The sequence below is a fragment of the Protopterus annectens genome, chromosome 9.part0, assembly GCF_019279795.1.
Source record: "Protopterus annectens isolate FY-2018-M chromosome 9.part0, PAN1.0, whole genome shotgun sequence".
Taxonomy (NCBI): Eukaryota; Metazoa; Chordata; order Ceratodontiformes; family Protopteridae; genus Protopterus; species Protopterus annectens.
Window position 1 is genome coordinate 947,996,099 of NC_056743.1, and position 12,944 is coordinate 948,009,042.

The window sequence follows — 12,944 nt, forward strand, 5'->3', positions numbered from 1 at the left end:
ACCCCAAGAAAGAAACCGACTCTCCAAACTCTCCTCTCCTTTTTATTCATGCTAATATAACATCCTCATCTAACTACATACTTCCTAAATACCACAGAACACTACACATAAAATACAACAATCAGAACCCCAGGAAAGGCCTACCTCTATACAGCAGATTCCCCAACCCAAACTATCTAAGTCTACTACTCTCTTTAAAGGAAGGAGACATCTACTCTAACCCAGGCCCAACAACAACTCCTATCTCTCTCCTCAACCACAAAGAATCGCCTACTCATGCCCTCTCTAAACCATCAAACTCCCTTTTAATTGCTCATCTTAATATACGTAGCATAAACAATAAAGTAACTCAACTCCAAGCTCTAACTGAAATCTACTCCTTTGATATTCTCTGCTTAACAGAAACTTGGTTAAAACCTGTAACCAAAGACAATGAAATCATCCCACGTGGATATAATATCCTGAGACTAGACTGAGTATCCAAGAAAGGTGGTGGTTCATAGGTTCATAGGTTGGTACTAGGCTATCAGCCCTAGGGACTATAGAAGCCTAGCCATAACAATTCCCTGGCTATTTCCTCCCACACTATTTACTTCCCTGGACCCCTGTCTAGCAGGGTGACTGACGTGATCCCCGGGGTGAATTTCCTTTCTCCCATCCAATCGTCAATGTTTCTTTTGAAGAGGGCCAAAGAGGCACTCTGCTTGACATGTATGGAAAATCTATTCCAGAGTCTGGGGAGTCTCTGGGTCAGGAACCTATCCCTCCAGCATGTTTTGTTTATTGTGATGACAAGGTTTAGATCCCTGGAGCGTGTGGCTCTGAGGCATTGGGATTTCTTTAAGTGTAGCATGTCCAACAGCTCTGGGTTTGACATGGCCTTGTATGTTAAGCAGAGATCGCCTCTGAGTAGATGATATGTGACAGAGAATAGCTGGAGTTTTTTAAGGCGGTCAGCATAGGGCATCTGCTTTAGGCCTGTGATTCTTTTAGTGAGGTATTTCTGTGGCCTTTCCAGTTGTTGCAGATGTCTTGAGAGGTACATACCAAATGGGGCGTTGTATTCTATAATGGGGTCTAATGAGGGATGAGTACAGTGGGACAATGACCTCCTTTTTTCTGGATGAAAAGCCCTTAGTGATGAGGTGTGCCACATAGAAGGATTTCCTGACTGTTGTGGTGATGTGGTTATCGAAGGTGAGACCACTGTTCACCTGTGTCCCTAAGTCTCTTATCACACTTTCAGTGTTTAGTGTACTGCCATCTATATGGTAATTCACGGATACATGTTTTTTCCCAAAGGGGATAACTATACATTTCTTGGCATTGAGCTTGAGCCCATGGCTCTGGCACCAAGCATCTGTTTCTGTAAGGCCCTTTTGTAGAATATCCACATCATTTGGGTATTCAATAATGGCTCCCAGTTTGCAGTCATCTACGAACTTTGTTAGCCAGAGTCCCTTAGTGTTGGCCTGTACTTCAGAGAAGTAGATGCCAAACAAGAGCGGTCCCAGGTCTGAACCCTGAGGTACTCCACTTGTCACTGGTCTGGAGCTGGATTTGGAGTCGGCTGCTTTTACAGTGTGGGTTCTATCAGTAAGCCAGTTAGCAACCCATTGGGTGACATAGGGATTAATGCCTAGCTTAGTACGTTTATCTATGATTCCAAAGTGGGGGATGGTGTCAAAGGCCTTGGCAAGTTCTAGATAGGCTGCGTGGACCACCTTATCCTTGTCCATGGCTTTGGAGACTGATTTGAAGAAGTCAATCAGGTTCAGGAGACAAGATCGGCCCTTCACGAACCCAAACTGGGTGGGGTCCAGTGTTTGAAGGTTGCCAATGTCTTTGTTTATAAGTTCCATGATAATATACTCCATGGCCTTGCAGATAAGGCTTGTCAGACTGATTGGACGGTAGTTTACAGGATCCAAGGTGGATCCCCCCTTGTGGAGTGGGATAACTGTAGCTCTGTGCCACTCAGTGGGCACGAAACCTGAGGCGAGGCTATGATTAAACATGACACTTAGGTGAGGTGCCAGTTCATATTGTAGTTCATGTAGTACACAGCCTGGGATGTCATCTGGTCCCATGGATGCTGGATTCTTAGCTTTGGAGAGTGCATTTTTTACCTGTGTGGCCGTTATTACTGGAATTTGGCAATCTTCCGGTATTGAGATGGGCCATTTAGGGGGTAAGAGGGGGGTGAAGTTGGCACTGAATCGATCTGCCAGGATATTGGCAATATCCTTGGGATCAGTATATTTAATGCCATTCTGTTTTAGCTCAGAGCAGATCTGAGCATTGCATTTAGATTCTTGACATAGTTATAAAATGCCTTGTGGTTGTCTTTGGAATCTTTGGAAATTTTATTTTCATAACTAGCTTTGGAGGATTTTATGAGGTATCTCAGTTTCTTACTGAGGCTGGTAAGGGAGTTTTTTGCATCCTGGGATTTTCCTCTTTTCTGCAACAGTTTCTTCCTTTTGTTGTAAAGTTTGTTTATGGCAGGGGACCACCAGACTGGCTTACTTTTTTTTGGATGAGAGCATCTTGGTTCTATATGGGATGGCACGATTCATGCATGAGTGGATGTTCTCATACAGTGCCTTAGTGTAGGATTCAGCAGTTGAACTTTCAGTTCCCGTCTGCATGGGTGTCATAAAGTTTGTCACTTCTGATTGAGTAGCATGAAGTTGGCTTTGGAGAAGATTTTTATGGAGGTTTCCTTACTGGGGGGTGGGAGTGGGATGTGGATGTTAAGGGTGATTAGCTTATGGTCAGACCTGACTAACAAGGGGGTGACCATAGGTGTGGAGCATCAATTTCCCATGTTGGTGAGCCCCTGGTGGGACTATGGATTAGTTGATCCAGGGCATTGGAATTTATGAATTCCAAGAACCGTTGGGCAAAGGTGTTGGTACATGAGTAGTTTTCCCATTTAATGGCAGGGTAGTTAAAATCACCCAGTATTTGGGTGTTTGGTTCTATCTTAATATTTTCCAGTATGTTTAGAAAGGTGTAGTGAGAATCTTGGGGTATGGTGGGGGATCTCTAGCAAGCTACAATTTGGATTGCAGTCTTACCTAGTGTTAGTAGCACCTGGAGAATTTCAGACGCATTGTGTTGGGCAACTAGCCTGGTGGTGTGAATATCTTTGGTGAATATTGACACTCCTCCACCTTTAGTGGGGTTGCTATCCTATATAAATCTAGCTTACAATTAACCACTCACAACTGTAAACCACCTATAGACTCCAATGCAGAAATTCTTATCTCCAAACTTCATCTTAACAATGCCAAATCCATCTATATTATCTGCATATATCTACCACCTTGTAACAATCACTGCCACCATGGAAAACATACTTTGCTGGCTTTCCCAATACCTGCCCAAAGAAACCATAATCCTAGGTGACACAAACATTGACTGGAGCTGCTACTGCAGCAGCCTCCCCACAAACCATATTAACCTATATGGGTATTCCCAAACCATTACCTCCCCCACCAGGATAAATAAATCTAACAAGAAATCAAGCTTATTAGACTGGATTCTCATAAACCATCATCCTCACATTTATGATTCAGGAACCCTCCCTGATGATTTAAGTGACCACATTCTTACCTATATCATCAGGCATAAAATCAACTCTCCCATTCCAACATCTGTCAAAAACATCAGATATACAAAGTACTTTAACCCTGAACTATTCCAAATGGAACTAAGAGCTTGCAAATGGTATTCCCTTACAAAACCTCCCTTTAGATGAAGACGTTAGTTACTTTAACTCCATCTTCCTTGCCATTCTCAACCACCATGCTCCAACCAGCTTAATTAGAATTAAAACCAAATCTGCTCCATGGCTTTCAAAAGAAACCAAACATAAAATAAATCTTAGAAACAAACTTTGGGCAAAATGGAGGAAGACTAAAAACCCTATAGAACAACTAACATTTAGACAGCTAAGAAATGAAACCAAGAAAGCTATAATATCTGATAAAAGAAACTACTACCTACAACCCCAACAAACTAATCAAAACAACCCACAAAAAGTTTGGGCTAGCATTAACCAACTACTCCATCCAGGTCAATCCACTACTCCAAACCCTCAAAATACTGACCACAAAAATCCAATGTATACAGCTAATGCTTTCAATACCTTTTTTACTAATGCTATACAAACACTAGCTAGTCAACTATCACGTAATAACTTCACTATACCTTCCTATAAATCAACCTTACCCCCTACTTTCCATATTCAACCTGTCCCAACAACAAATATTCTAACCCTTCTACAGAAACTAAAACCATGCTCACCCTCAGCAGACCAACTACCTGCTGAATTCCTACAACAATCAGCCAAAGCTATTGCTTATCCCATTTCTATTCTGATCAATAGAACTATTACCGAAAGTCATATCCCCAGTTTATGGAAAATTTCCCATATTATCCCCCTCCATAAAGGTGGACACTCCACTGAACTCTCCAACTACCACCCCATTGCCCTTCTCTCTCCTTTGGCAAAGATCATGGAGAAATGCATTCACAGACAATTACTTAACCATCTAACCCAAAATAATTTACTTTCCAGCTGTCAGCATGGATTCAGGCCTTCACATAGCACTAATACTGCCCTTCTTTCCTTCACAGATTGTATCAACAAAAACCACAATCTTAACAAGCTTTCTTCAGCTCTATTTATTGACCTGTCTAAAGCTTTTGACATGGTAAATCACCAAATTATCATCAAAATACTGAAATCCCTGTCACTAGATACATCTTCTATAAAGTGGTTCCAGTCCTACCTTGATAAAAGACAACAGGCCGTACTATGGCACAAGTCTCTCTCCACTCACCTGCCCGTTAACCTTGGTGTCCCTCAAGGGTCCATCCTAGGATCTCTACTTTTTTCCATATTTATTAATGACCTTCACCTTGCCATCCCCCAAGCCACATGCATACAATATGCGGACGACTCCACACTGATATGCTCAGCCACCTCCTCTTCTGAACTTCAATCTCTTACCCAACAAGTATTTAACACAGTTGAGCAATGGTTCACACATAGACGCCTTCTCCTAAACCCCAAAAAGACTAAACTCCTCCTCTTCTCTCCCACCAATAAGTCCTCTCCTTTTGATTTCTCAGTTATCTCTACCAATAAAACTATTATATCCCCTGAACCAACCACCAAACTATTGGGTATCACCATTGACAACAATCTGAACTTTGATATCCATATTAACAATACTATAAAAACTGTCAACAAAAAACATGGCTCTCTCCATAGGATAAAATTGTTCCTCTTACCTTCAGCTAAAACCACTGTAGCACACACTCATCTAATCTCTTCACTTCTTTATGCCTCACCAATTTGTACTAATCTATCTAAAAATAATCTTAGCAAATTGGAAATGTCCTACAATAACATTGCCAGATTTGCTACAGGCAACCCATTTAGAACCCACCATTGCATTAATTTAAAGCAGCTTGGATGGCTTGAACTACAAAATTTGATTAAATTCCATCAACTATCTATAGCCCACAACATTCTTTACAAACCTTCCAAAACTCCTATTCTATCCACACTCATCACTCCCTATAAAAACCTGAAATCCTTAAGGTCTTCTCAGAGACTTCTAGTACATACCACTAAACCAAACAACAAGGCTGGTGACTCCCTCTTTTCTAATATTGTTGGAAAAGCCTGGAATCTCCTCCCCAGTGAACTCTCCTCACTTCCCTCAGTATCACGCTTCAAAAACAAATTGAAAGTGTTCCTCAGAACACAGTGGTTATGCCCCTGTACTAAGCCTGACTAGTTATGTATCTCTTAATACTTTGCTCTTCCTACCCCTTCTACTCATTAACTGTAATTCCTTCCTTAGTAACCATAATACTATCTCCCTCTAAAACATCTTGATTGTACTAGCATGCCATGTTATGCCTGTATGCTGCACTGCTGAATTTACTGTGATAACCTGTAATATGCATTGTAAATATGATTTTTTTGTTTAATGTTTCCTTATTTGTTATCTTGTTAATTTCATTGTTCTATCTTGGGACTTGTCTCCCCGGGCCTCTACTGAAAATGGGCATGTATCCAGTTAGACTAGCCCGGTCAACAAATGTAAAATAATAAAATAATAATAATTGTTATTTTCATTTTGTTTCGTTTTTCCGTTTTTTTTTGGTATATTGTGGGATTTACAACAGGCATGCTGGTTGGGCTGGCCAATCAGCGTGCACGTTTTCAAATATTAGTGGGGAGTCATTGTAGAATTGCAGATAATGCTGAGCTCTGCAAAAATGCCTGTAAACCTGTGCTAAAAATGAAAATCACATTAAGCAAGATTGAACTTGTTGAGGAGCATAACTGACGTGGAGCAAAATGATGAATGATCATAGGCAGAGGCAACCTAACATTTAAAAATACATCTATAGGGAAAGGAAGCATTAAAAATTAAGACTATGTTACCTCTGAATTATTATACTTAAATATTTTAAAATGACAAAGAACTATCAAAAAGCAGTGGCAAACCTCTAGGATATGATGTGATACAGAGAAAGGATATATCCATTCTGTATGCCAAGAATATACATGCATGTCTGTTTTAGCTATACAGAAAGAATATGGTGATAGTATTGAACATGAACAATGCCATCTAATAATACACTAAAACCAGCCAGGAACTCTATTCCTACTAAAATTCGAAATGGTCCAGGCTCAACAACATTTAGTAAATTGTTTTTAGTTTAACTTCTTTTGATTCTATAAAATATAAAAGTGTTGACTAACTTAGAAATAACCTTCTTCCCTCTGTTACAGTATATGTCATATTGAGGGTTATGATCAGGTCTCCAAAAAGGCAACAAGGTCAAGGGTAAACACACACACACACACACACACACACACACACACACACACACACACACACACACACACACACACACACACACAGAGTTAAGGTAGCAAATTAATATTTACCAAATGAACAATAGTTTTCAAAATTCACAGCTTTGTATCCTGTTTGGAGTTTAGGTCTCTCATACTATCTTTTTAGGGAATAAGTAAACAATGATCCTGTGTAATTATTATGCTTACACCTAAAACTAAAGTAAAGGCTCAAACTGATTTCTGGGTGTTGCAAACTGATTAAGCTGTTTATTTAGAAATACAAGGTGCATAATTTGATACTTAAATGAGATGATTGGCTAGGCTTAAAACGACCACAAGGACAGTTAGCCTAGTATGAACTTATGGTAACAGCACTATCTGAGGTTCTACTCTACTCACACATTAAAGTAAGCTCCCGAAATTAAGTATAAACCCTTTTATCACCATCTGGCTCACTGATAGGAACCAGGAAGTCAAAATAGGTGAGGCCACCTCATCCAAGAGTTCAGTCAAGTCTTGGTACTGGGCCTGCTCCTTTTTGCCATCTATTTCTGTGAAGTGGAAGCAAACTGAATGTTTATGGCTGACTAAGTTTGTAGATGATTAGCGTAATAACAATCTGTGAATATATGAATCTATGAAACAGTTTTCAGTGAAAAACTGTTTTTGACTCAGTGCTACCGTTCTCTTTCAAGTAATTGTAGCAGTAATGTAGTCAGTATCACATTCTGGCTGGTGATACAAATATTCCATGTATTATCTTTCCATATTTTTTGCATCTTTGTTTGGCAAAGTTTCATTATTTCTAGTCTCATTTATATTGTTACTGACAGTTAAGTATTCCATTAAACTGTCATAAAACATGAAGAAAAATACCGCTTTTCTTGCAGTCACTATACACGCAGTTCTGACTTACTGTCATATCAAAGTGTTTTATCTATAGAGATTATAAGTAAAAAGATGGCAGCTAAAAGTGATATTAGATGGCCAGAAAGCCAAAAAAAAAAAAACAGTTTTTCATTTTGGGTATTAGGCTTCATCAATTCTGATTACTGGGTTTTGGTGTTGGATACCATGTATGTGTGTAGATAGATAGATAGATGTGTGTGTGTGTGTGTGTGTGTGTGTGTGTGTGTGTGTGTGTGTGTGTGTGTGTGTGTGTGTGTGTGTGTGTGTGTGTGTGTGTACTTGTCTCAGGAAGCAATTACCATTAACTCTTTTAAAGTGCATTATTATGGATCTATAACACAGTAATCATAGTACAGCATAAAGTGCATATATATATTTTTTTTAACTTTCCTCCCCAGGCCCACACTGAAAACGGGCTTCTACCCAGTTCGACTATCCCAGTAATCAAATGTCATTAAATAAGTACGTTTTAACATTTAATTGGAATACTTTATCCAAAACAAATGCTGTAGATTAAGGTTACATTTAACCACACTTATTTTCATGGTTCTACTGATATTTTATTTTATTTTTTTCTAGACTGTCGAAGAAATAATCAATATTTCAAGTCTGGAGCAACTTACAAAGAAAACTGCAATCTCTGGTAAGTGTGCAATTCGAAATATAATTGTTTTTAAAGTTAATTCTTTAACTTGTATGCTTATCCAAGTGCAAAATAATAGATAAAGATATACATTTTGGTAAATAATGTTTCTTAGATTTGTGGGATTTTAAATATCGAAACTAAAATTGCATCTTCAAAGTTCCTAACTATACCTTCAGATCTTTTTTCAATCAGATGGCAGTCATATGACAATTAATACCAGGTATTCCTTAAGTATACTGCTGTGATAGAAGATCAATTAATGATATGCTTTTTTTCTTCTTTATTGAAAAGTCTAAAACAAACTTCCAACCTTTGATGTCTTCTGCATTGCTGCTAGCTCATGTGTATAGATTTTTGTTATCAGACTCACAATGTTATGAGAAACTCACACAGATAATATCACTGGGGGAAAATGTCTGACTTATTCGAAATGTGTGTATGTGCGTCCCATAAGAATTCAGCTACTTACACTTTGGATGCCCATGTGGCTTTGAGAAAATAACCTTAGTGACAATGTTAATTGGTCTTAGATGTGAGTCCTTAATTGTGAAGAATTATTACTATCCTTTATGTTCTCTCACCTTTATGTTTATTTTACTTCTCTCTTCCTGGATCATTATGAATTTTTTTCCCTGCATAGTGCAACAAGCACTTGGCATATGTCTGTTTACTATTACAGCTAGGTAATTGATGTTCTGCAAAGAATTTTCTACACATTCTTGTAACAGTAATTGACTTGCTTGAATGTGTCAACACTATACACAAGCCATGTCATACAACTTGTGTCTATGCGTAACTTAGACAACTGCATTACTGATTCACAGAGGCTGAATGCCACATTTCTCAGTATATGGGATAATTGTTGGTAGCTATCATGCAGAGTTTTTCAGTAGTGCGTTTAATTGTATTTTCTCTTTGACTGTTTGCATTGCTCCAAATAATCAGTTGTGGTATTCTCTTAGTTCGTATTATTTTAGACTATTTTATATGCTGCACTCCTTCTGGTTGGTTAGTTAGTTTCTGGTTAGTTTATTTTTTTTGTTTGTTAAGTGAGTATTGTGAAGTATCAGTCAACTGATGTGACACATCTGTACAGAACGTGGTATATTAAGTTTGACTTTAATTGCTACACTTAATTTTTGGTGTTTAAACAAACACAAGTAGTTCTTGCATAAATCATCTTGACAGAAGCATATGTTTTGTCCTCTTCATCCAAATCTTCTGAATTACGAAACACACACACATATTATAAGGAGCTGCAGTGGTGGTGCTGCGGTAACGTTGTCACCTCACAGTAAGACGTTGTCCTGTTCGATTCTCAGCTAAAGCGTCTTCTGTGTGGAGACATGCGTGAATGGGCGTACCTTAATTGAAGGTTGTGCGTCAGGCCTGGCAAGTCGGTACGTAAAAATCTACTGCCAATCATTAGCGGACCGGAGTTCCGCTGTGGCGACCCCTAACCGGGAAAAGCCGAAAGATACAACAACACACATATTATAAGGAGCTTTGTACTGCATTTAAGACCTGACATATCCGTCATAAAATCATTGAAATAAAATTAATATTAAGGCATGCAGTTCAGATGATGAGATGATAAAGAGACTGTAGAACCAAACATAATATAATCAGAAGTAGTCTGCTGTGTACCTGCACAGACATCAGCAACCATCTCCTAACTCAGCCAGTGGTTTCTGCAATAGTTCCAATGCTCTAACACTAACTATAGTATATTGAGTCATGGTCTGCTGTTACCAGTAGAATGTTTAATGCATGCAAAGACAGTTCACAACTATTAGCCACCTTTTATCACTATGACTTGTTTCTGTAGCTATCTATCAGACCTTCCAGTAGGTGCTCTAACATAGATTTGTTTTAGATTTTTCATGCTAGTGCACACAACTTAAAATATAAAGGGAGATCCAGGGACACTTTTCTTGTGATGACATTTTATCAGAGCAGGAACAATGCAAAACTAGTTACCAAAAGATTCAAGCACAAACCTAAAGGATGAAACTTTGCAGCACATAGCCTTTACCCTCTGAGCTATACTGTTAGTCACAATACAGAAAATGTAATATGAGCATATCCACTTCAAGATGCAGATATTTGAATAGGTTATGGAGAATTACTTTTTGCTGAAATCAGAGATGTCCTTATAAACTATGAGAGAGTCAAGAATTATCCTGTGTTACTTGCAATTAGATGGGCAGACTTCTGATGGGAATATTTGGGAAGCAGAAGAAACACTTTGATGAACTCCGGTATCCAGTGGATATGTACTTATACGAGGAAAAAGTGCCAAAAGTAATTGGAAAAAATGATCATTTTTTGTAGATGCCATCACTACTATGATTAAATAGTCCCACTGTACTAATGTTGTTAATGTGGAAGAGACCTAACCACAAATGGTGAAAATGGTGTGTCCTGGAGTGTTGTATCTGATACAGCTTTAATTTTACATGCAGAGTAGGGCTGTGCCACTGCAATGACACTGAGCTAATGAATACAATTCTTCATAAGGCTGACATGAGTTTGTAGTGTGATCATGAGATTCTTTCTTCCTAGGAGGACCTCTCCTAGCATACTTGAAAAGAGATGCCTTTTATAGTGAAATTTCAGAATCAGGAAGAGAAATGCAGTTTCCATCCTGGCAATGGATCATTTAATTAGCTCTTCTTGTTTCCTGTATTAATATAAAGGATTCATGGGATTTTGTCAGTACTGCCTAAATGTGTTTTTCAAACCCACAAAGGGAGTGTGGTGGTGCATCCCGAATGCTTTGGTGGTGGAGCTGTTACATTGCAGCATACCATGTGGTCCCTTTATTAAGGATTCCAAATTGTATCCCTCTCCTTGGTATCAAGTTGACTGCATTCACTGTGGGCTTAGGACTTTAAGACACTGACTTTCTTCTCACCACTTTTTCATTTTTATGAAGAAGATGCTAAGGTACCACTAAGGCTTAGAGATTATAGTCTGAAGACATGAAGTCTGCATTCTTTTGTTTTACAATGTTGTTCTCTTTGCCTCATGTGACTGTGATCTGTAACACACACACACACACACACACACACACACACACACACACACACACACACACACACACACACACACACACACACACACACACACACACACACACACACACACACACACACTGGAGCTCTTTCCTAGTGAGTATGAAGTAGTTGGGATTAATATCTGCTACTGTTAATTCAAGGTCATGGATCTCTCATGAAAATAAGTGTATTGACCTACGCATACAAGAGGAAAAGATACTTCAACTAGAAGAATTTAGTATTGAGAGGTTTTGCTCATGAGTCACTGCAGAGGGTAGTAGGTGAATGGCCAGCAGATAGGTGTAGTTGCAGCCTTACTACAGGTATTGTAGTGCACGGCAATGAGACAACAATGCAAGAACTGTATTATAGGACAAATGTATCAGTTTCCCAGACAGCCTATGTCCACATGCTCCTTACCCGTGGTCACAAGCTTTTGGTACTAACTGAAGGGATGAGTCTGCACATAAAATTGGCACAACAGAGGTTCATTCTTATGGTGGCAAGCATCATGATTTAGGTGCATGACAATCTTGAAAAATCATAAGTTCATAGGCTAGGATATCGACCCATAGGTCATTTCAAGCCTAGCCATTTCATCCCAGTGTAATACCATATATATGTTAGTCAATACCCAGGATTATATTTAGTAATGACTTCCTATGTCCAGGAAGATTATGGGTGCTATCCCAGTAAGAATTTACTGTGCCCCATCTACACGAACAGTGTCAGAGATGCTCTGTTTCACATAAATTGGTAGCCTATTCCAAAGATGCTGCAGTCCCTGTGAGAAAAAGCTGTCCCTCCAGCATGTCCTATTTAAGATGCAGGCCATATTTAGGTCCCTGGAATGGGTAGCTCTAGTTCTGTTTTATTTATGGATGTGCAGCAAGTGCATTAGGTTTGGGTGTGAGATTGCTCTGTAAACCAAGTATAAGTCTCCCCTAAGAAGTTTATATGATACAGAGTATAGAGACAGGGACTTTAGTCAGTCTGTGTAAGGCACTTGCTGGAGTCTGTTGATCTTCTTTGTTAGAAACCTCTGAGGTCTCCAATTGCTGCAGGTGCTTTGTATGGTACATGCCGAGAGGGGCATTATACTCAGTTATGGACCTGATTAGTGCCAAGTATAGAGGGGTTATAACCTCCTTTGCTCTCGAGGTGATGCCTTTATTAACAAGTGTGCTATGTAGAAAGTCTTCCTTACTGCAGTAGACACATGGTGGTCAAAGTTAAGGACACAGTCAACTTGTGGTCGCAGATCCCTTACCACTTCATAGGTATTTAGGGTATTGTTGTTGATTTGATACAGTGAAGCAACATTGCTTTGTCGAAGGGAATGATGATACATTTCTTTGCATTTAGTTTGAGACCATGACTAAGGCACCAGTTGCTGGTCTGCATAAAACTCTCCTGGAGTATACTGACATAATTT

General features: G+C 39.1%; 1 protein-coding gene across 1 annotated transcript in view; it reads left to right on the plus strand.

The window, feature by feature from the left end:
• Nucleotides 1-12,944, plus strand: part of TINAGL1 (tubulointerstitial nephritis antigen like 1) — a 527,427-nt gene that overhangs the window by 99,767 nt on the left and 414,716 nt on the right. Inside the window, exon 3 of the mRNA XM_044083684.1 lies at nucleotides 8,384-8,447. Within this exon, the coding sequence (XP_043939619.1) occupies nucleotides 8,384-8,447 (64 nt within the window). The remainder of the gene's footprint in view (nucleotides 1-8,383; nucleotides 8,448-12,944) is intronic.